The sequence below is a fragment of the Quercus suber genome, unplaced genomic scaffold (assembly GCF_002906115.3).
Source record: "Quercus suber isolate HL8 unplaced genomic scaffold, Cork oak 2.0 scaffold_83, whole genome shotgun sequence".
Taxonomy (NCBI): Eukaryota; Viridiplantae; Streptophyta; class Magnoliopsida; order Fagales; family Fagaceae; genus Quercus; species Quercus suber.
The window spans coordinates 1,537,728-1,563,845 of record NW_027069548.1 but is presented as its reverse complement, the minus strand read 5'-3'; the positions used below and the strand labels follow the sequence as shown (position 1 = coordinate 1,563,845).

Below are 26,118 nucleotides of genomic sequence, written 5' to 3'. Positions count from 1 at the left end.
ATCAACTCAGTTGCTGCCATTGAAACTTAAAGAAAAACAAGCGTGGGTGCTTGTAACTGGTGGAGAATCCAAGAAAGAAGGAGTCCGTGGATTCGGAGCTTGCACGTGGTCGTGTCAGTAAGTTCTACTAGTGGGTAGCATTAGGAAGTCAAGCGGGGAGCTTCTAAGTCCTTTTGTATGAACTTAGATTCTTTCATATAGTGGATTCAAGTTTACCTTGAGGATAGCTAGGTCAAATCCTCCCAGGTTTTTACCGTATGGTTTCCTGGGTCATCATATCTTGTGTTATTTATTTTTCAGCAGTTTTATGTACTTGATATGATTGTTTGATTGTGATAACCTAGATTTGCATAATTTGACTAAGTTAATCACTTGGCTAATTAACTAGGTTAATCTGGTTGAGTTAAGGGATCTAAAAACCGTTCACTTTGTGACTTGAAGCTTAATTAGTTCACATTTGCCAAAACAAATAGTTTAGTTTACAGTTACACCTCCTAAACTCTTAAGAGTGAGAGGTATATGTAAGTCAGTTGCAGTCTTGTAGATAAGATCATATGCAATCTTCCGGTTAATAGAAATCTATTGGAAAAGTCTTACTTTTTGCATGTTGGGGTTAACCTTATCAAACTTTACTGCAATTCCAAAATGTTGTCTCCTTTCTTTTTGTTTATATATATATATATATATATATAGAGAGAGAGAGAGAGAGAGAGAGAGAGAGAGAGAGAGAGAGAGAGAGAGAGATGTATACATTATTTAGTTCTTTCTACAGGATAACTTTTGAATTCAAATCTCTCTTCACTCACCTAGTGTCAAGAAAAAATTATAATAATAGTAATAAATCTTCATTATGTTATTTGTGAAGGATGCCTTTAATCTATAATCAATATTAATCTATAATCAATATTAATCTATAATAATAGTAAACCTTTTGGCTCAACCATTAGGTAACTTAGGTCATTACCTAAGCCTCTAAATGTAAGTGAAAAAAAAAAATGGGCTACAAATAAAGGACAAAAAAATTTTGAAAAATAAAATCTCAAATTTTAGTCAAATTTTAGTTAGTACTTATATAACCTGGTAAAGACTAACACAGCATTTGGAAATGGGGGAAGAGGAAGGAAGGGAAGGGAAGGAAAAGCAAGGGAAGGGAAGTGGTTTCTTGTGTTTGGACAACTTTGAAGGATAGAAGACAAACAAATGAATAGAAAACAATTCTCTTTGGGCCCACATTTTGCAATCCGCCCAATTTGGAGAGAAAAGTGGGGGAGAGAAAGTGAAATAAAAAAGTGGAGCTCACTTTTTGACTTCATGGTAAAGAATGGAATATGTGATATATTGTTTATTCTAAAATGGTGTATTATAATATATAAAATGATGAGTATAAATTATAAAGGCAAGACGCTCCAGGATTAACCCATCGGTTTAAAGCTTGCAACTTATGCTGACGGGCTAAGTTATGAAGAGAGCTGAAGACCCTAAAGGCTGACGACCCTTCATGGCTGAAGGGTATGAAATAGGCTGACAGGCCTGAAGCTGACGGTTCTAACAAAACCATGACTTGGCCACCACGTATGAGTATATAAGGGAATAACTTGTATCCCATGTTAAATGCTAGTCTCCTACAAGGAAAGGGTTCCACGATCTACGGACTCCTATATGGAAAAGACTTCTACTCCAAGGAAGAGAGGTAAACCCTCGACTACTATAAAAGCCCCAATACCCTCACAAATCAAGGTACACATAATTAACCCCTCTCTAGCACTCTAGAGTTGTAACAAATTCTAACTTGACCTTCGGAGGGTATTTGGCGGGCACCACACCGGTGCTCTCTGTAAGGTCTTCTCCTTTTTTTGTTGTGCAGGTGTCGTTTCAAGTGTGCAAAATATCGTGTGACTCACTGGTGATATTTTCGGCATCATCAGCTGGCGCCGTCTGTGGGGAAGGATTTTACGACTTGTAAGCCATATTATCGCTTCCCGGACGAAGAGTTGCATGGTACTTACTCGTTCGATGGCGACCACCAACAATGTTCAAGGAGACGAACCACGCCTAACGACACTCGAGAGACAGGTGTAGACTCTTACTGTAGCCATGGAACGCCTCACTAAGCAAAACAACAATCTGGAGGAACAGTTACGCCAAAAAAATGCAGGTCACGACACTCAGGAACAGGACCAAGAAGGCACCAGCGTCGATAGAAGAGAAAGAGAAGGGCCAGAATGCAGTAACGCTCCAAGTAAACCGGAGCGACAGAATTTAAGCATGCCATCCCTCACGGATGCAACTCAACCACACATTGCCACGGAGATACAGGCAATAATGGAGCAAATGGAGATCATGATGAACGCCCTCAAAGGGCGGGTGGCCAGCGACCTTGACGATCTGGTAAATCGCATCGACTTGCCATTCACTGCAGCCGTTAATTTCTTCCCCCTACCACATAAATTTCGCATGCCGCATATAGACAGTTACAACGGAGTGGAGGACCCACTAGATCACCTGGAGACCTTCAAGACTTTAATGCACCTTCAAGGGGTAGCAGACAAAATCGTGTGTAGGGCCTTCCTTACAACATTGAAAGGCCCCACCAAGGTATGGTTTAGCCGACTGACGCCGTACTCCATCAGCACTTTTAAGGAGCTAAGCGCTCAGTTCACTATACACTTTATTAGGGGGCACAGGTATAAGAAGTCTACGAAATGCTTGATGAATATTAAGCAACGAGAGGATGTGCGTAACCTTTACAAATAGGTTGCGAAAGGGTACGTTTTTGTTCTCACTATACAAAGACGACCCGAAGACAATGTCGGAAGTACTCTACAGGGCCACCAAATACATGAATGCTGAGGACACGCTGCAGACTCGGGAGAAAAAGCCAAGAAAAAGGGAGAGACTGAAAGATGTACAGCAAGACCAAGGGTGGAAGAAGCTGAGGACAGGAGACCGAAGAGATGAAAGGCGTTCTAAGCCCCCAAGAGGAAGGTTCACGAGCTTTACCCCGCTAACCACCATGATAGATCAAGTCCTAATGCAAATCAAGGACGAAGGGGCTCTGACCTTCCCCGGAAAGCTGAAGGGAGATCCTAGCAAGCGTTCTAGAGACAAATATTGCCGCTTCCACCGAGACCACGGTCATGACACAGCCGATTGTTATGACTTAAAGTAGCAGATCGAGGCCCTCATAAGACAAGGGAAATTAAAGAAGTTTGTAAGCAAGGAAAGAACGGATCCACCACCTCAAGAGTAGCCTCTCCGACAAGATAATGACCATCCTCAACCTTCCATCGGTGACATAAGAATGATTGTAAGAGGAACGACTACCGGGTCATCCAAAAAGGCTCGGAAGATGTACTTCAAGATGGTCCAGAACGTCCAGCTGACGGGCCCAGTACCAAAAATAGCACGAAGATAAGGCTTATCATCGGGTTCTCAGAAGTGGATGCGCGATGTCTTCACCATCCGCACGACGATGCGCTTGTCATCAGCCTATGAGTAGGGGACTACAACTTGCATCGGGTGCTGGTCGACAATGGGAGCTCAGCAGATATCCTGAATTACCCAGTGTTCCAGCAAATGAGAATTGGTAGAGAACAACTAATTCCGATGAATGCCCCGCTCGTCGGTTTTGGAGGAACAAGGGTATTTCCCTTAGGTGTGATTACACTGTCTGTAACGGTAGGCGACTATCCTCAGCAGATCACCAAGGACGTGACATTCCTTGTGGTCAACTGTTCGTCTGCCTATAACGCTATCTTGGGGTAACCCACCCTCAATTCATGGAAGGCAGCAACCTCGACTTACCATTTGATGATTAAATTCCCTACCAATTATGGAGTAGGAGAATTACGCGGAAATCAAGTGGCCGAACGCGAGTGCTACATGGCCATGATGGAAATGGAGGACCACCTCCAGGCCATGAGCGTAGAAGAACACTGAAGTACGATGGAGCCCGTTAAGCAGCTTGAAGAAATCCCTCTTGACGACTCCGCGCCTGATCGGATAACAAAAATTGGAACCCTTGCCAGTCCCGTGGTCCGACAAGCACTTATAGCCTTCCTCAAGAAGAATCATGACGTGTTTGCCTGGAGTCACGAGGACATGCCAGGAATAAACCTTCCAGTCATGATGCATAGGCTGAATGTGTCACTCTCCTTTCCACCCGTTCGACAGAAGAAGCGGGTGTTTACCCTAAAACGAGATCGGGCCATAGCCGAAGAAGTCTGTAAGCTACAGAAGTCAAACTTTATTAGGGAAGTTTACTACCCTGACTGGCTAGCGAACGTAGTGATGGTCAGGAAAGCTAGCGGGAAGTGGAGGATGTGCGTGGACTTCACCGACCTAAACAAAGCGTTCCCAAAAGACAGCTATCCCCTCCCGAGGGTCGACACTCTAGTAGACTCTACAGCTCAACACCAGCTGTTAAGTTTTATGGACGCTTTCTCCGGTTACAACCAAATCCAGATGCACGAAGCCGATCAAGAGAAAACTTCGTTCATAACCAGCCAAGGCCTCTTCTGTTACAAAGTAATGCCATTTGATCTAAAAAACACGAGCGCGACGTATCAAAGGCTCATGAACAAGATGTTCGCACAGCAAATTGGGAGAAATGTTCAAGTCTACGTTGATGACATGCTAGTAAAAAGCCGAAGGAAGGAAGACCACCTGAAGGACCTCGAGGAGACATTCGACACTTTTCGATCTTACAACATGAAGCTTAATCCAGGAAAGTGTGCCTTCGGAGTTACAGCAGGAAAATTCCTAGGATTCATGGTGTCACAGAGGGGCATCGTAGCCAACCCGGACAAGATCCGGACTATAGTGGAGATGGCACCACCAAAAAATGTGAAGGAAGTACAAAGCCTCAATGGCAAGATAGCAGCGCTAAATAGGTTTGTATCAAAGGCGACGGACAAGTGCTTACCCTTCTTTCGCACACTGAAAAGATCTTTTGAATGGACTGCTGAGTGCCAGCAAGCATTCGAGGAGTTGAAAACTTATCTCTCTTCCCCACCACTGCTAAGTCCCTCGCAACCAGGTGAAGCACTTTTTCTCTATCTTGCTGTCTCCCCAGCCGTCGTCAGCGCTACCTTGATTAGAGAAGAAGAAAGAGTGCAAAAGCCTGTCTATTACACCAGCCGAGCACTACGCGGAGCTGAAGAAAGATATCCACCCGTGGAAAAGCTCGCATTTGCGCTAGTAACGACAGCATGCAAACTCAAGCCATACTTTCAAGCCCACACGTGATCGTCCTAACTGACAAGCCTTTGCTACGGGCAATGAGCAACCCTGAAGCTACTAGACGTGTGGCACTATGGGCTATAGAATTAAGCGAGTTTGACATCCAGTACCGCCCGCGAATTGCCATTAAAGGACAGGTCATTGCAGATTTCATAGCTGAGTTTACAAATGACAAGGACAGGGGGGCAGAAGAATCTCCCCAATGGAGCATACATGTAGACGGATCCTCTAAAAGGTAGGCTGGGGGAGCCGACGTCGTACTACAGTCACCCGAAGGAGACACGGTCGAGTGTATGGTCCGCCTTGAGTTCCCTACCACCAACAATGAGGCGGAATACGAAGCTTTGGTAGCAGGGCTTGACCTCACCAAAGCTGCAGGAGCCGAGAGTGTGATCATTTACTGCGACTCTCAGGTCGTGACCAACCAGATAAATGGGGATTACGAGTGTAAAGGCAAAAGAATGAAGAAGTATCTGGATCAAACAAGGAGGAGGGTAAACAAGCTGAAGGCCGAAATTATACAGATCCCCCGGGGAGAAAACGAGCGAGCTGACCGCCTAGCCAAAGCCGCTTCAGCCGAACATATGGCCACCCTTGGTAATGTACTCTCCTTCATTCAGCTCTCTCCACTTATAAATTCTGTCGATGTACAGGAGCTTGGTTCTAAAAGCAATTGGACCGCGCCGTTAGTCTCTTACTTGAAGAACGGCGTATTGCCAGACGAAAAGGAAGCTACAAGAAAACTAAAGGTCTAAGCAGTGAGGTTCATTCTGATAAGGGATGTCTTATACAAAAGAGGTTTCTCCCCCCCCTACCTAAGATGCTTAGGTCCTGAAGAAGCAGACTACGTCATGAGAGAGGTACACGATGGAATCTACGAAAACCACTCATGGTCGAGATCATTAGTGCACAAGCTAGTACGGACGGGGTACTTTTGGCCAACCATGTAGAAGGATGCTGAGACTTATGTAAAAACCTACGACAAGTGTCAAAGATTCAGCAATGTTATCACACAACCACCCGAAGAACTTACCCCGATGACGGCACCATAACCGTTCGCTCAATGGGGACTAGACATCATGGGGCCGTTTCCTACGGCAATACGACAGCTGATGTTTCTGGTAATAGGCATCGACTACTTTACAAAGTGGGTGGAAGCTGAAGCATTGGCCACCATTACGGAAAAGAATGTACGGAGTTTCATCTGGCGATGTATCATATGCAAATTTGGCATCCCTAGAGTCTTAGTCTCGGACAACGAGAAGCAATTCGACAACGACCCCTTCTGGGACTTCTGCTTGCAATTGGGGATACGGAACCACTACTCCTCCCCCGCCCACCCTCAAGCCAACGGACAGGTCGAAGTCACGAACTGATCCTTGCTGAAGATTATCAAAACTCTCGAGGGGGCAAAGGGTATATGGGCAGAAGAGTTGCCGAGCATACTTTGGGCCTACAGGACTACGACAAGGACACCAACAGGAGAGACAGCATTCTGACTAACATACGGGAGCGAAGTAGTCATCCCAGCCGAAGTCGGCCTCACAAGCTACAGAGTGCACAACCAGGATGAAAGGAAAAGCGACGAGGCCATACATCTACAGCTCGATCTGGTGGACGAAGTCAGGACAGCAGCAGAACAAAGGCTCGCACTATACCAGGACCGCATGGCCAAGCACTACAACTCTCGGGTCAGACACAAAGACTTCCAGGTTGGAGACCTCGTTCTAAGGAAAGTCATGGGCGCAGCAAGAGACCCAACTTAAGGAAAACTCAGTCCAATTAGGAAGGACCATACCGAGTCACGGCGTGGCAGAGGAAGGGCACCTACCATTTGGAGACACTAGACGGACGGAAGTTGCCACATCCTTGGAATGCTGAACACTTGCGAAAATACTACCAGTAGAGATGATGACGTGAATAGTAACACCCCCACCCCTTTATTCATAAGTTTACTACAACAAATTTTAGTTATACTCAAATTTATCATTTACTTAAGTTTTTGCTACAATAAGCCCAAAGGGCATGTTTTTTACTTTGGTTTTTGCTACAATAAGCCCAAAGGGCAGGATTTCATTTTTTGAACTACTTTTTATATAAATGCATGGCAATAAGAGGAGTTTATTCAGAATTACTGAAGTTTCTACTTACAAGTCCAAGTCCACAAGATGGACGAAGCTATGTAACCGACGGTCTAATAAAAGACTGACGAATTGGCCAAAGTCCACAAGATGGAAAAAACTACATAACTGACGGTCTAATAAAAGACTAACGAATTGGCCAAAGTCCACAAGATGGATGAAGCTATGTAACTGATGGTCTAATAAAAGACTGACGAATTGGCCAAGTCCATAGAATAAATGAAGCCTTAAAACTGGCGGTCTAATAAAAGACTAAAATAGCTAACGGCTTAATAAAAGACCGACGAGTTGGCCGAGTCCATAAAATGAAGCTGACGGTCTTATAAGAGACTGACGTGTTGCCCAAATCCACCAAGTAAACAAGGTCGTAAAGCTAAACGGTCTAACAAAAGACGCAAAGTGGTCAAGTCCACAGTATGGACAAGACTATAAAGCTGACGGTCCTACATAAAATGACCTCATCTCAAAAAGTAATAAATTATCAAAACTTGGCAAGTCCATAAGGTGGACGACCTTAACCCAAGGCAATATGTTGCAACAGACTAAAAGTCTGGGAAAAAAACAACTCTATTGATCCATAAAGTAGACGAATCTCGCCTAATAAAATAGATGAAGTCATTAAAAGTAACGGGCTCACCAAAATGACCATCTGCTCGTAAAATTGTCAAAACTGACGGCTTAATTAAGCCAACGGTTCCATTTAACTGACGGTGTTATTGAACTAGACGGGTCCATAACCGTCACTCAGTACCTTTAAAAATATAACCTACAAATAGGCTTACAAGCCCAACCTACGGCTAGGAGATAGCCTTAGCAAGAAAAAGAAGCACATAAGCAAATGGCCATACATACATGTTTAAAAATGATGGGTATCATAAGCAAAAAAAAAAACTGGGTGCAAATAGAAGCCCCAAAAACCAAGGGGGCACTTAAAAATATTGTTTGCAGACAAAAAAAAAAATACAACTGTTACAAAAGATGAAACTACGGCTGGGAAGGAGGAGCGTCACTTAAAGCATTGTTTACTTTTTCTGAACAAGAGGGTTGTCTGCATCTAGATCCTGCACAGAAGGATTGGAAGTAGTGACGGGAGGGTTCGCAGCGGGCTAGGCTAGAACAACACCGTCATCTTGAGGAGGATCCACAAAGTCGTCGCCCTCGACAATGACGGTGTCATTAACAGGCGTCGCTGGTGGGAGCCCATCTATAGTTATCCCGGATAAATCCAATTCAGGGAAGGCCAACGCAACTTGCTTCAGGTAGTCGTCAAACCCAACGCCGTAGTATCCACCGCAGGAATTGATATAGGAATTTAACTCCTTGAACTCCTGGACCGCGTTAACCCCAGCCGTCTCTACCTCCTTACGAAGGGCCGTCAGCTCTTGTTCTAATTTCTCCTACTGATAACTTGCCTCCTCTAACTTCTGTTTCGTCTCTTTCAGCTCAACATTCAATAGACGTATGGCCTCCTTGTACTGAGCCTGCTGATTTAGCATATTAGCATTATGTTTACTGACGCGAGTAACGATACCCTCCTTGGCCACGCACTGGACCTGAAGCTCCTTTATGCGAACCAAGGCCTGGAAAAGGATATAACCGTCAGTCATTAAACAGGAAGGAGATAAGAGAAGAGCCAATTAGGGGAGATGGCTTACCCATGTGAGGTCAAACAAAGCTAACGCCCCCAGCTCCTCCATCCCTAACAATGCACAAGGATCTATGTCCGTCGGCTTTATAAGCGATTCTATTGCTTCGGCGGCAAAGTCCTTGTGCATCAATAGGCAATGGGGCCCCTCTAGGACAGGATCGGAAGAAGTCATCACACCCTTTCTTGCTTCGTGGCCTAACTTGGGGGTTAACTTCTCTGGGGGCTCATTCCCAGAAGTGACGGCTACCTTTTTAAGGGGACGGTTGTCATCCCCGTCGGGTTTCCTTTTCGAGGAACCCTTAGTGACGGTTTTGGGGGTTGACGAGGATGTCATCTCCCCTTTTGCCCTATTTTCCTCTTTTTGACGAGCAGCGGTAGCCCTTATCCGTTGCTTAGCTGTATCCATCTCTGCAAAAGAAATACATAAGAGGAACTGACGGCAAAAAAAATGAAAATGACGGGACCATATGATCAAGCTACTCACAATGGCGAGAAAATTCTTCTAACTTGCGAGCCTCAGGCGTCGATTCAGGACCCCCGTAGTACACGTGAAGAGTGTTAAGAGTAATTAAATCTCGACACGATCGCTCTTCTAAGGGAATCTCTAAAACCCGACGGATAAAATCCTTTTGCTCTTCGGTTATTAAGGGACGAGTGTTGGCTAAAAAAGAAAAGCAAGTTGACAACGTTAAAACCATTCAAAAACAGATAAGTTATTACATGTAAAAACTGACGGGGACAAAAGCTGACGGCTAAAACCTGACTCCCTGACAAACACCCAAGTATTATCAAAATAACCATGAGGCATCGTTTCCCATTCTTCTTGACGGCACGCCCAGTCCGTCCCCTTAACAAAAAAGAACCTACTCTTCCAGGCTCTATTAAAATCTGGCATCTCAGACACCAATCTCAAATCCTTCTCCCTAACGGAAAAATGGTACATCCCCTTGGAAGAAGAAAGGTGCCGGGGTCTGTAGCAATAAAAGAATTCATCTAAGGAAAGATGACCGTGTCCTCCACTCAGACGACCCCATAATATCTCAACACCTATAAAGATCCTCCACAACTTTGGAACAATCTGACTAACGGACAACCGAAGAAAATCAGCCAACTGATGGTGTAAGGCCGTCAGGGGCAGTCTGAGCCCCGCAGCAAACATGGCATCATACATACCAACGTCTGCAATTCTTCCCGTATAGCATTTTTCACCTTCCCTAAGGAGACGAATGGGAATATGGTCAGGGATTTGGAAACGGACGCGCAACTCTTTGAAAATTTTGTCAGTCATTTTTAGAAGAAACTTATTTATGGCCCACTCCTTGGGAAGGATGAAGGGACGATTACCTCCAGGACTTCCAAAAATCCTTTCACAAGATTCCTCGTCGCCTTCATCCCCGTCACTACCCCTCTCTTCTTCCACCTCAACTTCATTCTCCTCACCTACTACCTCCTCCTGACCTTCATCTCCATGACTTTCTACCTCCTCGTTAGGAGTTTGGGCTAACGTCTCCCTCTCTAACAACCAGGAAAAGCTCCCGGACTCACAACCTGAACCAAATACCTCATCGTAGCCCGCTCCATCGCGGACCGACGACCAGTCACTCGACGCGTCACTTGACATCTGACTACCTACAAGTGACGAATGTATTCTAAGCACCTAGGATGACGACCTCGCTTTAAAGAAATCAATCGAAATAAAGCATATACAAAGAAAGAAAAAGAACTTACGAGTTTCTCAAAACATGTGACGGTTGAAGAAGTGACGGTAGCAACATAAGCAACAGTAAGGGAGGATTGATAAAAGATGGACAACGGATTTTCTCTTCAGGAATCAGTAAAGATGAAATAGGAAAAATGAGAAGAGGGGGACTATATATAAAAGGGAAAAAGCACGAAAGACGAAGCGACGCCCTCGTCCAAAAGCGGAGCCAACCAGAATACGCCTCGTGTCCGAACATTTAATACTGACTACATCGCGTATGAGTTATTTTCTCTCTCCTGGCCAAAAGTAAAAGGTAGCAACAAAAGATATAACTCCATCTACCCGTCAATTTAAACTGACGGGAACATGGAGTAGGGAGCGACTGATGAGTATAAATTATAGAGGCAAGACGCTTCAGGATTAACCCGTCAGTTTAAAGCCTACAACTTATGCTGACAGGCTAAGTTATGAAAAGAGCTGAAGACCCTAAAGGCTGACGACCCTTCATGGCGGAAGGGTATGAAATAGGCTGACAGGCCTGAAGATGACGGTTCTAACAAAACCATGACTTAGCCACCACGCATGAGTATATAAGGGAATAACTTGTATCCCACGCTGAATGCTAGTCTCCTACAAGGAAAGGGTTCCGCAATCTACGGACTCCTACATGGAAAAGACTTCTACTCCAAGGAAGAGAGGTCAACCCTCGACTACTATAAAAACCCCAATACCCTCACAAATCAAGGTACGCATAATTAACCCCTCTCTAGTACTCTAGAGTTGTAACAAGTTCTAACTTGACCTTTGGAGGGTATTTGGCCGGCACCACACTGGTGCTTTCTGCAAAGTCTTCTCCTTTTTTTGTTGTGCAGGTGTCATTTCGAGTGTGCAAAATATCGTGTGACTCACTGGTGATATTTTTGGCATCATCATAAAATAATTTTTTGATGTATCAAAGTAACATTTTTTTAGAACACTTGAACTTAGAGAAAATTTAGGATCACAATTTTTTTAGCACAACTTGATGTTATAGATTGTAAATAACGAAGAAAAAAAATGGTAAATCTTACCTCCTAAGCTTTCTAACATTGACTAGACTTTGATCAAAACATGCAAAGAGAATAAAGTTATGAAATTGGAAGAATGTCACATGTACACACGATGAGAATGGGATTGCATCATTTTATGTACATAAGTCAAAACTCAAAACCCACCTGTCAAGATGTTACAGAGGGATCATATAATCTAGAAAGTAAGAAAGAAAGAATTAATGGGCGTAGGGAGGAAAAGTCTCAAAGAGGATTCAACAGAATAATTCTTAACATGTCACTAAAGGCCCTCGGTTCTTGGCATCTGATGGAGAAAGGGACATTTAACATTTTTACTTGCATGCGAATTTATGTCACTGTTGCTAGCCAATGACTTCGTATGTATACCGGCCCGCAGGGGGCGGGGCCAATAATTTTGACTTGGGGGCCTAATTATTGTATTAATAGTTTAATAATACACCATTCAAGTCTTTTTGTAGAGAAGAATACACCATAAGTCAAACTCAAACTTTAGACACATTATATAATCAAATATAAGATCATTTGATTCTTAAAAGAAATTATTAGTCCATTTGTTAAAAAAGAACTTATCATCTTTCTAAACTTTAATCAGTATATAAACATCGTCTAAATATTTTTATAAACATTTTAAATAAAAAAATAAATGAACTTAGCACATCTTCAATCAAATTTATGCTCACAATATTTTGTTACGTATAATAAACTTAGTCAATTATTATCCCTGCCGTAAAACTCTTAAAAATCTCCTTTTTGAAGTCTAAATTATCAAATTGTATGCAATGAACCAAGTTTCCAGTTAAAAAAAAAAAAAAAGAAAACCTTGTTCCATAATTACCGTGGAAACTAAAAGAACCAATATAAGATGAATTAACATACTAATCAAATGGTAGATTTGGATATTTTAGCATACCAAGCTCATAGATTCATAGTGCAATAAATAGATTCTAATGACAGTCAAATGGAATTTTTTATGCTTTAACGATAATACTTTATTTTGATTTAGAGCAAACATAAAACATATAATTTTTTTCATAACTTGTTAAAGTGACAAGTTATAATTAGTGTAGTATTACCAATTCCAATATGTATATCTCATCTATTATGAAAAATAGGTGAAAAATTTTGTATTAAATTTTAGGTTTTGATTCTCACACCTTTACTATTTTATGTATTAAAATGCAAATACTTATCAATTATAGATATATGTGTAAAATAATAAATATGATCAAGGTATGAAGGAATATGTAGCCTTAAATTTAACATAAGCAAAGTTTGATACCAATAAGTTAGTGTGGATTAGAATTATGTTCAATGCATCAATTACACTGAATATATTAGAATGGAGACACATGTTCATCGCGTGAAAGCAACTATATGATTCGTATATTTAGAAAGATGCTTGTCAAGTCTATGTCGGTCAGCTCCTATGTATGGTGTACTTGCGGTCCACAACACAAGTTTCAAGTTCATTTATTACCACCCAACGTAAGGTGTACCGTCAAGCAAATAGTCAAACAACCCATCTAAAAAACAAAAAGAATCAAACAACGAATAGCACTGAGACGGGAGTTGCAAACACATGGCAGTAATTCAAACAACGGACGCGAACTACCAGGTTAAGCTAAAAATAAATTATTGATTTACCAATAGAACAAAAGTATGGAATATGGAGGTTATAAGCGTTAATATCGCCATATCTTCCATCATAGAAAATTTGCTACAACCTCACCTGAATACGTAAAATACATGTATGGTACTGCATATATGCTTAGAAGCCCTTAAGCTTTTATTAACCCATTTATTAATATTTAATACTATTGGTTGATAGTTCCAAGCCTCTTGTACCAGAAGAAAGAACTGCTTCAAGGGTAGATACTAACCACCTCATAGCAACATATAAAGTGTGCACAATACTGCATGTGCTCACAAGCCCTCAAACTTTTATTACGTACATACTAGCTACTAGTGTTGTGCCTATTATACTTGTACCAGAGGAAAGAGCTGCTTCAAGGGCAAAACACAACCTTATAGTTAGTCCCACCATTGCAAGTAAATGTGCTTGTTGCATCATCCTTAGGATAACTGTAAGCATCTGGGCAGAGATTCTTGAAAAATTTGGAAAAGGTTGTAGGTCCACAACTCCCAGAATTGCAACAATATTCATCGGTTTTGAAAACAGTACAAGGGTTGTTACAGTACCCGCTAGAAGTTTTCAATTCAGCTGGGCACTGCCCGTTGATATCAGCTGTACATCTTATTCCTCTGGTGCACCCATTAGAGGTTGGACTAAAATCCATAGGAACATTAAACCCATCAACAAGAGAGATGTCAATGAAATCCAAGTTTTGGTATTGGTTTAAACCGAATTCAGCAAGAGTGTTTGGGGGTGTACCATAGGCTTGGCATTGAAGAAGTCCACCACAGTCACCAGTTTGACAACTGCCATGCCCGGATCCATCAAAATTGCACCCAGTTCGAGCCCAAACGCGGCCCCCGGTTGTGCCAGCGTTGACATCAAGGGGCCAAGACTCTTGTGGGTTGAGCTGCCTGCCACCACCAGGCACGGCTGCAGCCCAAACTACGTAGGGACAATTGTTTGTAATATCAAATCGGGCTGCATGAGCGAAGACAATACAAAGAGTGACAAAAAAGTAGAAGGAAATGGACAAGTTTTTGAAGAGACTCATTTTGGAAAGTGAGAAAGAGATATGCTTTAGTGGTTTGAGGTTTTGATTATGAGAAGATGGGTAGGGGTTTATATAGGATTTGGGATTGGATATGGTCTGTAGGGGTTGGTGTGGAGAACTTAATTACAGGCGTGATTGCCTAATTAAACCCTTGTAACTGAATTTATCTTGGCTTGACTTGACTTGAAGACTATTCTAAAAATTGAGTAGTATTGTGGGACATGAAGCTTATTGAATTCACACTGGCTGAAAAACAAAGTTTAGTTTGCAGATAAGACAAGCAATCTTCCGGTCAAATTAAAGATATCCATTGGAAAAGTCCTACTTTTGTTGCTTGTTAAGCTTACGTTGCTTTGGAAAATTAATTAGCGTACTATCAGACCATGTGCTGAGAAGGAAAAATATGAACTTGGATGACTATCGACCATACAATCCAACAATATGAGTCCCACGAAGATTGTCACATATATTTGGTTAGGACTCAAAAGGATAAAATTTGACGGAAGCAGATGGGAGGAAAGAAAGTGCAACATATATTTTTAATAATTTAGGGGAAAAAAGAACAATTTTTTAAAGTTTATGAATAAAAAATTTGGAGTCGTAAACAATATTTTTTCTTTAAAATAAAAACTGAAAAATCTCTCTCTCTCTCTCTTATATATATATATATATATTAATTATAGTTTTTTATTATTAAAAACTTATGAATTACAATAATATATAAATTTTTATCTGAAATGAAAATTTTGGCTTAGGTAACAAAAAATAGCATTTCTATGGACATTGGCCCCATAAAAAATAAAATAAAAAAATCCTCAGCCGCCCCCGCCCTCCAGAGCCTCACCCCAAAAAAACGAAGACTTGGGAGGAAAAGTCTAGAGACTTTGAAATGAGTATAATTCTTACATCAGCATCAATCTTATCTCTTTGCATCTGAATGAAGGTTGACAATCACCATTTTTACTCCAGATAATTTTGCAAGGTCTATTATTATTATTATGGAGCTATTGTGTAATTTATACTAATAAACTCTCTTGATCTTATCTTGCAACGCCTTTTATCTCTCTCTCTCTCTCTCTCTCTCACACACACACACATCCAGTATTCTCACTTCTCTTTTTCTTTTTGCTTTTCTACTCTCTCACTTTCGATGTTAAAATTTAGTTAATGTTGTTATCCCATTTAAAGCTCCAAGGTTTTTTCTGTTACTTTTCAAAAGTTGAAATTTGAGATTTAGTGTTTAATTTAGAACTTCTTAAACTATAAGGTTTAATTTAGATTGTCCTTAAATTATATTGTTTAAGCTGAAATTTACCATTTTTCTCAACCAAACAAAAAAGTCGAAATATATTCTCCAAAAAATAAGTACAATTAGCTTCATTAGTCATTACATGTGTTTTACACGTGTAATGAGACTCTTTTATTTATTTATTTTTAGTTTAGTGTTATAATTTTTCATTAAAATAAAATAAAACTATAATATGAGAGATTAATTTAAATATGCAGAGCTGTTATGAAAGTTTTGAGGGTAGAACAATTAAAGAAAGAGAAACAAAAAGAAAGACAAATGGAAAGATAAAACAATATAATGAAATTTATTAAAAACAAGTGGTATGTTCAAATCTTCTTAATTGAGTTTCGAGTGATTGTTAACTCTTTTTTTAAAAATGGATTTTAAAAAAATAAAAATAAAAACCGTTTATTGGTTTTTTTAAGTTGTTTTATTTTATTTTATTTTTTTTAATTTGAAAGAAAAGTGGAGGGATGTTTTTTTTTTTTTAATTTATCTAAAATTTAGAAGTGTTAAAATTAATAATTTTACATATCTAACTATATTATTTAAACTTTCTAAACAATATAAATTTAAAAGTAATTTGGACAAACAAGAGTAAGAATCTAAAAAGTTCTTTAAATAGTAATTATAGATGTCATAAAAATATGAATATTGGTTGACGAGTCTTGAGTCTAATACCGAAGCTACTCTTTTTTTTTATTGGACCCAAGCCACTCCTTGAATGCATTAACATGTGTTGAGATTTTTCTTGTGGGGCCCACTCAAATCACGAATCGCAACTCAAAATTTTCCTTCTCACTTCACGTATTGCTATGGGCTTAGAGCCCTACTTTCCTCTTATCTCATGATTCAGGCCCACTTTCTTTCTAACCCACGAAATGGACCCCCACAGTTACAGCACATATTTACACAAAGTGGACTTTTGGGAAATGTTCAAGTTCATTTTATTTAGCAAGTACCCTGAGTTATTGGGTAATGAGTCCATAGAGCCCGTAATATATATATTCTAAAAATTTGGATATTTTAGTATATCCAGCTCATAATGCAATAAATACCAATGACGGTCATTAAGCATATCAAGCTCTTTCATCGGCAAATAACTTAAGATAATACCTTTGAGGAGTGTGGTGTAGCAGTGGAGTCCTCTGGCAATTTATTTTGGCACTGTAAACGAGCTAAAGAGGTATGGTTAGCTTCAGACCTGGAGTTAAGAGACCAATTTGGTAGAGACACATGAGTTTATGGATCTTGTATGGTATGCTCGGACTGTGAAGCAGATGACAGATCAAGCTTTGGCCCAATTCCAATTGCTCATGATGGCATGGGGGATTTGGACCAATAGGAATGAAATTTGGACAGGCAGAACTCGTAAGTCAGCTTCCCTTATTGCTCACTGGACTAAGGACTAGCTACTTGGACGAGTTTCAAGTTGCTAATTTAAGAGTCAAGCAAACACAACCAGTATCCTCTGTGAGATGGTCTCTTCCTCTCCCTCCATGGTACAACGTTAATGTTGATGGAGCTATTTTTGAAAATCTGAGAGAAGTGGGGATCAGAGTTATAATGCGGTTTGCTTGGAAGATGGGTATTAGAACTGCAATTTTTGAAGGTGATTCACTGGTGGTTTTTCACTCCCTTCTTGGTTCGACCACTCCACCATCTAGTATCTCTAACATCATCGCAGTGTCCTTGGTACAAGCTCAGAGGTTTAGTGATTTCAAATTTTCTTTTGTTCTACGGGATGATAACAAAGTTGCCCATGGTCTACCTCAACGTGTATCATTGAGCATTTAGTGTCTTAAGATTTAATGTTTTTATCCTTGTCAAAATAAAATGGACTACTTTTCATAATAATAAAAAATACTAATGATGGTCAAATGGAATTTTTTTTTTTTTTTTTTAATTCTTCAGTGATAGTACATGATTTAAGGCAAATGTCAAAAGACATATTTTTTTTTTTTATATAATTTATTAAGGTGATAAGCTATGATTAGTATAGTATGTATTTAAATTTTAATATGTATGCATCAATCATAAATATATGTGTGAAATAATAGATTTGAACGAAATGTGAAAGAATATTTAACCTTATATTTAACGCAAGCAAAGTTTAATAACAATAGGTGAAAGCAACTATGATACGTATATTTAGAAAGATGGGGTTTAAGTCCATATAGGTTTTTTTTTTGAAAGGAAGTCCATATAGGTTAAACAAGCTAAATAAATAAATTTATATAGGTTAGCTTCTTTGTAAGGTGTATGTGTGTCCACAACACAAGTTTCAGGCTCATTTATTACCTCCTATTCCCAATAGTTACGTTATGTACCATCAACCAAAGAATCAAACAAAGAATATCACAAACATAGAGAGTTGCAACTTGCAAACACATGGTAGTAAATCAAATAACGCACTACTAGGTTAAGCTGCAAAATAATTTCTTCATTTCTTCATTTGCCAAAGAAAAAAATTAAGGAGGTTATAAACATTATACGTTAATATCTTCCATCATAGAAGCTTTGCTACAGCCTCACGTGAATATGTAAAAATACAACATGCATAGTACTGCATTTGCTAAAAAGCCCTCAAGCTTTTATAAATTATTAGCCCAGTTGTAAATACCTAGAAAGCACGGACACGTCTGGGAGGGTGTCGCACCTGAGTCCGACACGGCCTGACGCGAGACGACGCGGTTGACCGCGAGTCGGTGCCACATCTGATTTTTTTTTTTCTCGGATTTGCGCCAACGAGGCTCGATTCGCGCCGACAAGGCTCGATTCAGCCAGAATCGGCTTCGATTCGGCCAAAATCGGTCCATATCGTCCATATCGGGTCGTATCGGCCGGCGACCAATACGGCTGATACGGCCGAAATATGCCAAAAATGGCCGAAACAAGCTGATATCGGCCTTGAAACTTGCCGGAACAGTCGAAATTCTGACCTCAGAGGCATAGTAATGTGTTTCTTGCCTTCTTCTTTCTTTGTTTTGTGAATCAAGGCATAGCAATGTGTTTTTTAAGAATATTTTAATAGTAAAAATATATAGAAAATATAAATAAAAATATTTTTAATAATTTTTTAATCGCCGAGTCCCGCACCCGCACCCACACCCGCACCCGAGTCCCGAAACACACCCGTGCTTCATAGATAAATACTCTTGGTTGATAGTTCTATGCCTCTTACCAGAAGAATGAACTTCTTCAAGGGCAGATATCAATAATTTTATAGCAACCTATAATACGGTATGCACAATACTACATGTGCTCACAAGCCCTCAAGCTTTTATTACATACTAGCTACTAGTGATGTGTCTGTTATGCCAAAGGAAAGAGCTGCTTCAAGGGCAAAACACAACCTCATAGTTAGTCCCACTATTGCACATAAATGTGCTTGTTGCATCATTCATAGGTTAATTGTAAGCATCTGGGCACAGATTCTTGAAAATTTTGGAAAAATTTGTAGATCCACAACTTCCACAATTGCAACAGTATTCATTGGTTTTGAAAACGGTACAAGGGTATTTACAGTACTCTCTAGGAGTTTTCAATTTAGTTGGGCACTGCCTATTAATATCAGTTGTACATCTTATTCCTCTGGTGCACCCATTAGAGGTTGGGCTAAAATCAATAGGAACATTAAACCCATCAACAAGAGAGATGTCATAGAAATACATGTTTTGATGAGATTGGCGTAGTGAGTATTTGGCAAGGGTGATTGGGGGAGCACCATAGGTTTGGCATTGAAGAAACCCACCACAGTCACTGGTTTGACAACTGCCATGCACAGACACATTGAAACTGCACCCAATTCGGGCCTAAATGCGAAAACCACCAATTTGTTGAGTTAGGCCTAAATTCGAGGGTCTAGGTTCCACCTGGGTAATTCTGCCTACCAACACCAAGCACAACTTTGGCCCAAATTGTGCTGTTGCAATTGTTTTTTATATCAAATCTGATTGCATGGGCTAATAAGGCATTGAAAATCATTATCGTTTGTAACGATTTTACTCTTCACCTTCATAACAATTTCTTTTTTGAATTTGTTTCATTTGTTTCATTTGTTCCAAGGTTTAATTTGTTTCATTTCTAAAGTTTAGGATTTTTAATTTAGACTATCCCTAAATTATAGTGTTTAAATTGAAATTTACCCAACAAAATAACTACAATACCATAAAAAATATGAGTTGGTTGATGAGTCCAATTACTCCAATACCCAAGCCCCTTTTTGGATGGCAAAGAGATTTGTAACTCAATTAGTTGGCACATTTTATTGTTTTCAATTCAGACATTTAAAATTTTTTACCACAAATTATTATGAACGTCTCTTGTGAAGCCTAATCACATAAGATCCTAATCACCTCCTGAATCACAACTCAAAATTTTCCTCACAATATGGGCTTCACAAACCACAAACTTTACTTCATGGTGTGGGCTTTTCTCTCACTTCACATATTGCTATTGGGCTTACAACCCTATTTTCTCTTATTTCAAGATTCAGGCTCACAACCCAAATTTTTTCTCTTTCATTATCCATGAAATAGTTTCCCTCAATTACAGTCCATATTTACACAAAGTAGGCTTTGGGGAAATGTTCGAGTTCAATTTATTTTGCAAGTACCATGAGTTATTGGGTAATGAGTCCGTTACGCCCATCAATTTTTTATTTTATTTATTTATTGTAGTGTTTAATTTATTACTTTTCAAAACTTTAATTCAATTAGTTACTTTTTGAAATTATAAGGTTTAATTTGTTATAACTCTTAAATTAGAAGGTTTAAAATGAAATTTTATCATAAAATTTGATTTTTTTTTTTAAAAATTTTTTTTGAACGTTAATGTCTTCCATCTTTCATAGAAATCTTGTTTTTATGGGGCACAAACTTTCATAGATATGTTGTTACAACTTACAATGTCGGAGTGAACACATATATATTAGAGCATTTGCGCCACACTATAATTAGGCATATGTTCACAAAGCTTCAGAGCTTTGATTACACCACTTCTTTGTATACAAGCTAGCTACTAGCTGTATGCCTCAACACTAGAGGGAACCAAGAGGGCAGAACACTACGTTATAGTTATTCCCACTAGGGCACGTATATGTGCTTAGTTTATCATCCAGAGGAAAACTATAAGCACCTGGGCACCCACCCTTGAGAAACATGGAATAATTTGTAGCTTTACAGTCTGCAGAACCAGCATTGCAATATTCCTTGGTCTTGAATACAGTACAAGGTTTGTTACACCCGCACGGAGCTTTCAACTCAGTCGGGCAATTCCCATTGAGATCACCTGTACAGTCTATGCCTGTGCACTTAAGAGACGTAGGGTTGAAAACCATAGGAACATTAAACCCATAAACAAGAGAGATGTCATAGAAATCCAAATTTTCAAATTGGCCTAATGTAAATTCGGCAATGGTGTGTGGGGCTGCACCATATCCACTGCCTTGGCATTGAAAATGCCCACCACAGTCACTAGTTTGACATGTACCAACCCCGAATCCATTGAAACTACACTCAGTTCAGGCCTAAATGCAACCATTACCCCTTTCTGATTTAGGCCTAACTTCGAGGCTCCAGGTTAAGTTCCATCTGGGTTAATCTGCCTGCCACCACCAGGCATAACTGCAGCCCAAATTGTGATGTTGCAATTGTGTTTTAATATCAAATCTGGCTGCATGGGTTAATAAGGTAATGAAAATAAGAGTATTGACAAAGCAGTAGAAGAAAATGGACAGGTTTTTGAAGGGCTTCATTTTGGAAAGTGAGAGAGATAGGCCTTGGAGTTGGCTATGGGATATGTTATGTTAAATGTTATGCAGGGAGAGACCTTCCGAGTTAGTGCCTTCTAAACTTCTTTGTTCAAAAATTTGGCTGTTTATATATATATATATATATATATTTCATTTGGCTAATTGGCTTGACTTGAAGACTAGTCGACAAACGAGTCCACGCGGATGCCTCGTTATCCATTGAAAAAATGGGTTGTTAGTTTCTTATTTGTGGGTTCAAGTGAGAACGACATATTTATTTTATGGTGCTTTCTTCTTTCTTTTTATTAATCTACCTATCTAGAAACAAAATATGTTTATTTCAATAAATATATATTTTAAATATCTATAAAATTGTTATAATCTATGAACGATGATAGTTTGATAGTTACAAGGAGGGAGATTTGATTTGAATCTAGCTATAAAAAAAGAGCATGCAATATCTCTGAAGTAGTCTGATTTTCAGAATGAACTTACTCCATAAGGTAGTGATTAATTCTAGTGAACACACCATATATATGATCAAAATAATTTCAGAAGTTCAACAGTCAGAGAGAGAAAACATACTGATGAAGCTGAGAAGTTCACCAATGAGTCACACAATGCCTTCGCGCTCGAATGTTAACCTACACAAGACAAAGGAGAAAACCTATCAAAGGGCACCAGTGTGGTGCCGGCCAAATACCCTTCGAAGGTCAAGTCAGAAAGTATTCTCTCAACTCTAGAGTGCTAGAGAGGGTAAAATAATGTGTACCTTGGTTTGTGAGGGTATTGGGGCTTTTATAATAGTAGAAGATTAACATCTCTTTCTTGGTGCGGAAGTCTTTTCCTTATAGGACTCCTCTTGTAGAATCCCAAACGTGATGGACAGATCTTCTCCTTCTAGGAAAGATCTTTACCAAATATATGAGATTTCTAGAGTCCAAGTAGCGCAAGGATTCTGTTTAGGGCCTTATGAGAATAGGCCAAAATATCCCCACTAAATGGGCCCAATAGGCCCATGGCTAACCAGTCCACCTCTCTTCGATCCGTCCATATCAGGTCCGTCCACATGAGATCCGTCCACTTAAGGGCCCGTGCAAATGATGGGTTCGTCCATTCTTACGTTCACGGACTATAGCCGGCCCGTACAATCACAATAGGCATCCTAGCGTGTACTTACTCCCTTTCAGTTGCCCCCTCACCCGATGGGTCCGTCATACATAAGAGAACGGACCCATAGGGTGACAGATTTGAAATCTCAATCTTGTATCCATGACACCTAAGTCCGTGAACCTTCATCCGTACAATGCTGGGTCAGAAGTTAACTCATTAATGAGCTATGCCAAATGTCATCCTGTCAATGGCCATTGTTTTGGAACGAGGCATCGCTTCGTCTTCCGTGCACATGCCTTATAAATATCGATCCTCTGCCCCTCATTTCCCCACTTGTTGCTAGAAGAAATTGTCAGAGCAAGTCCGTCACACCTGTCAGAGATCAGTCCGTTCACTCTCATACCCGTCGCCTGCCACATTTTGCTCACTTCGATCTTCTGGTGAGTTATTTCCTACCGTCCTTTTTTAATTTTTAGCTATTATTTATTTCTTTTCATTCTATGCACCCGTCGTTCTTTCCAAACCGTCAGAGTCTTAGGTTTTGTCATTACCTGTAGGCCATGTCTAGTGCGTCGAGTAATCAGTCGGTCGTTCGTGACAGGGCAGATTACGAAGGGGCATACCCGTCAAGTCCCAAAGACCACGACGTCCCAAGCGAGAGTAGTCCGTCATCATCGTCCTCATCCTCAACAATGAAGGCCTGGAGATGATCGAAATCCAAGAGAGATCAGCTGACGACGAAGAGCCACTAGTTAGGTCCGTCGTGGGAGATGATGGACTTAGGGAGTTCATCATGCCCCCAGAGTGGACGGTACACGCCTTCACATCTACTATCAAGGAAGGCCATTTTAACACACTTAGGGCCCGCTACCAAATCCCAGACCACATCCCAATCCATCTACCCTACATGTCAAAAAAATGTTATTACGAAGGAGTAGACGGAGTAGGTGTGTACGAACAGGTGCTTAAAGCTGGCCTTAGATTTCTATTGAGTTTGTTACACCGCGAACTCTTAAACTACCTAGGTATATCCGTCAGCCAGGTGTCCCAAAACGCGTGAAGAGTTTTCATCACGATGGAGGTTCTGTACGGAGCCATGTCGGATGGTGGGAGGAGGCTTACGATAAGAGAGTTCCTCCATTGCTACCATCCTGACGAGATAGACAAGTCGAGGGGCATGTATAGCTTCATCCCTAGGAGCCCCGTTCTGAAGGTTATTTTTAAAAGCCCAGACTCAAATAGAGACTGGAAGAGCTGTTACTTTTTCATAAAATGAGACAGTTGGATGTGTCATCCAGGGGAGACGGACTTTATGCATGTCGACATAGTTTGGGGCATTTTAAACCCATCTGGTATGGCCCGTTGTAAATGACTCCGTGCAGTTTCAATAATTTTTGTAATGTTTCTAACGCCCGTCCTCTTTGATGCAGTTTGACGGTGTCCCCAGATTACACTTGAGGAATTCAGTTTCCTTGAAAGAATCTTTTCAAAGACAAAGCCTGAGGAGAGGACGTGGGCCAAGCTCATCAACCTCAACACCATTTACTAGTACTGTGACGGTCCCGAGCCAACCTCAGCGGCTTTAAAGTACGAGAAGCAGACCCGTCTACGTGAGTCCGTCAACCCTTATGACCTGTTTTTACTGTCTTTATCATTATTATTTCTTAATCCGTCTACCTTTTTCAGAGATGGAAGATGCAAAAAGGCATGCTGCTATAAGACTCCAGGTCGCGAAGAACAAGGAGGCTGGAAAGGACCCCATAGGGACGGGCCCCAGCAAGCCTAATCTGAAGAGGAAATTGCCCGTAAAGAGTGACCGTCCTCCAAAGCAGACCAAGGTCCCCCTGGATCCGGTCGTCAGCTTAATGGCTGAGGGGAGCAAGTCGGTCACTCCGGCTAAACACGGAGCGGGCAAGGGTCTTATGACGGGTCTGTCCGACGACCAAAAGAAGCCACCCGTCTTGCTCCGTGAGGACTCCAAGTACGCCCTGGAGAGGTTGTCGTCGATCATTACCACCGACGACTACGAGGATCTGGGGAATCACTCGACGGAGGCGATGGGGGAAACGGGCCTCTTCAACATTGCCCAGGTAATTACTCCGTTGTCCTTAGTCCATCCGTTCACCATTTTCTACCTTTAAATATTTTGCTTACGCATTTTCGTTGTCCCTCAGGCTATGATCATGATGAAAAGCTTGATGGGACGGTGTCTCAACCACAAGACGACCATTGGCCGGATTCGTGGGAAGGCTAAGGTGATGGAGGAGGAGCTGCTCGACCTCAGGGCCTGGAAGGTCGCCCAGGAAAAGAAACTAAAGATGGCCGAGACGGCCCGGGACGAGGCCATCCAGCTGACGGACCGTCTGAAGAGAAACCTGGTGGAGAAAGGCAATGAGGTCCGTCAGGCCAAGGAAGATGCCGTACGCGAGTACCGCGACTCCGACGCCCTGATTGCGGAGCTGAGCCTTGTTTTTAACGACGGGTTCGACAATGCACTCCGTCAGGTGAGGGCATTGTACCCAGAGATAAACTTATCCTCCGTCAACGTCACTGCCCCCCAGCCGTCAACCGCCCAGCCCGTTCAGTCGGAAGATACTGATGCTCTTTTCGAAAAGAACGTCCCTATCTGCGAAGCTCCTATGGACCAAACTGCTGCGGATAGCCAGGCCAGGGATGTTGGGGACCGTCCAGCTGAAGAGGGAGAGGGAGCTGATCTGTAACAACTTAGTCTTGTTTAATTATTCCTTTTTTTTTTCTTTTTTTTTTTTCTTTTTTTTTTTTTTTTAAGTGTGGAACAATTTTTAATACCCGTCATGTTTATGGGGTTTGTATATACATTGACCGTTCAGTACGTTTATTTTGTGGAATGCATGTTTTTATTTTTAAAGCGTATTTTTATGTTAAAATGAATTCCGTTCCGCTTATACGATTCCTCCGTTCATTAATCGTTTAACCAAGGGTCGTCATCTCTCACGATGATTTCTGTGACTTATAGAAATACCATTTGTTTTAGACTGGTCAGTTTATTGGGTAGACTTAGCTTATTGAACCCGTCCATTGGGTAGACTTAGCTTATTCCATCCTTTTTGGATGATCCGTCCAACTTGCGGACGTTATTCTGGGTCCATCCATTATGTGGACTTAGAAGTTACCGTCCATTTAGGTTGATCCGTCCACTTGTGGACGCTGTTACTTGTCCGTCTGCTATCTGGACTTAACTACCAGCTTTTTTGGGCGTTCATCACGTGGACAATATTACTGTTCCGTCCATTATCTGGACTTAAGGTTTTCATCCTTAGGATGATCCGTCCATCTTGTGGACAGTCTTAATGGTCCGTCCACCATCTGGACTTAAGGTTTTCATCCTATTGGGATGATCCGTCCATCTTGTGGACAGTCTTACTGGTCCGTCCATCATCTAGACTTTAATGTTTTCATCCTCTTGGGATGATCCGTCCATCTTGTGGACA

General features: G+C 40.9%; 2 protein-coding genes and 1 pseudogene across 2 annotated transcripts; all 3 read right to left on the bottom strand.

The window, feature by feature from the left end:
* Positions 1-13,418: 13,418 nt before the first annotated feature.
* Positions 13,419-14,551, bottom strand: LOC112002075 (protein P21). Its single transcript, XM_024034234.2, has one exon. It carries the CDS (start codon positions 14,487-14,489, stop codon positions 13,809-13,811), a length of 681 nt encoding a protein of 226 aa, XP_023890002.1. The 5' UTR covers positions 14,490-14,551; the 3' UTR covers positions 13,419-13,808.
* A 4,567-nt stretch (positions 14,552-19,118) lies between these two features.
* LOC112002050 (protein P21-like) lies at positions 19,119-19,767 on the bottom strand (annotated as a pseudogene).
* Positions 19,768-20,708: 941 nt separating this feature from the next.
* Positions 20,709-21,512, bottom strand: LOC112033078 (thaumatin-like protein). The gene is given in 2 exon segments (XM_065773968.1): positions 20,709-21,366; positions 21,369-21,512. Coding segments are annotated over 2 exon segments (639 nt in total). The 5' UTR covers positions 21,463-21,512; the 3' UTR covers positions 20,709-20,821.
* Between the last annotated feature and the right edge of the window lie 4,606 nt (positions 21,513-26,118).

Bases quoted from the DNA above. Each gene is read 5' to 3' on its own strand.
- LOC112002075 (XM_024034234.2), bottom strand. From the start codon at position 14,489: ATGAGTCTCTTCAAAAACTTGTCCATTTCCTTCTACTTTTTTGTCACT.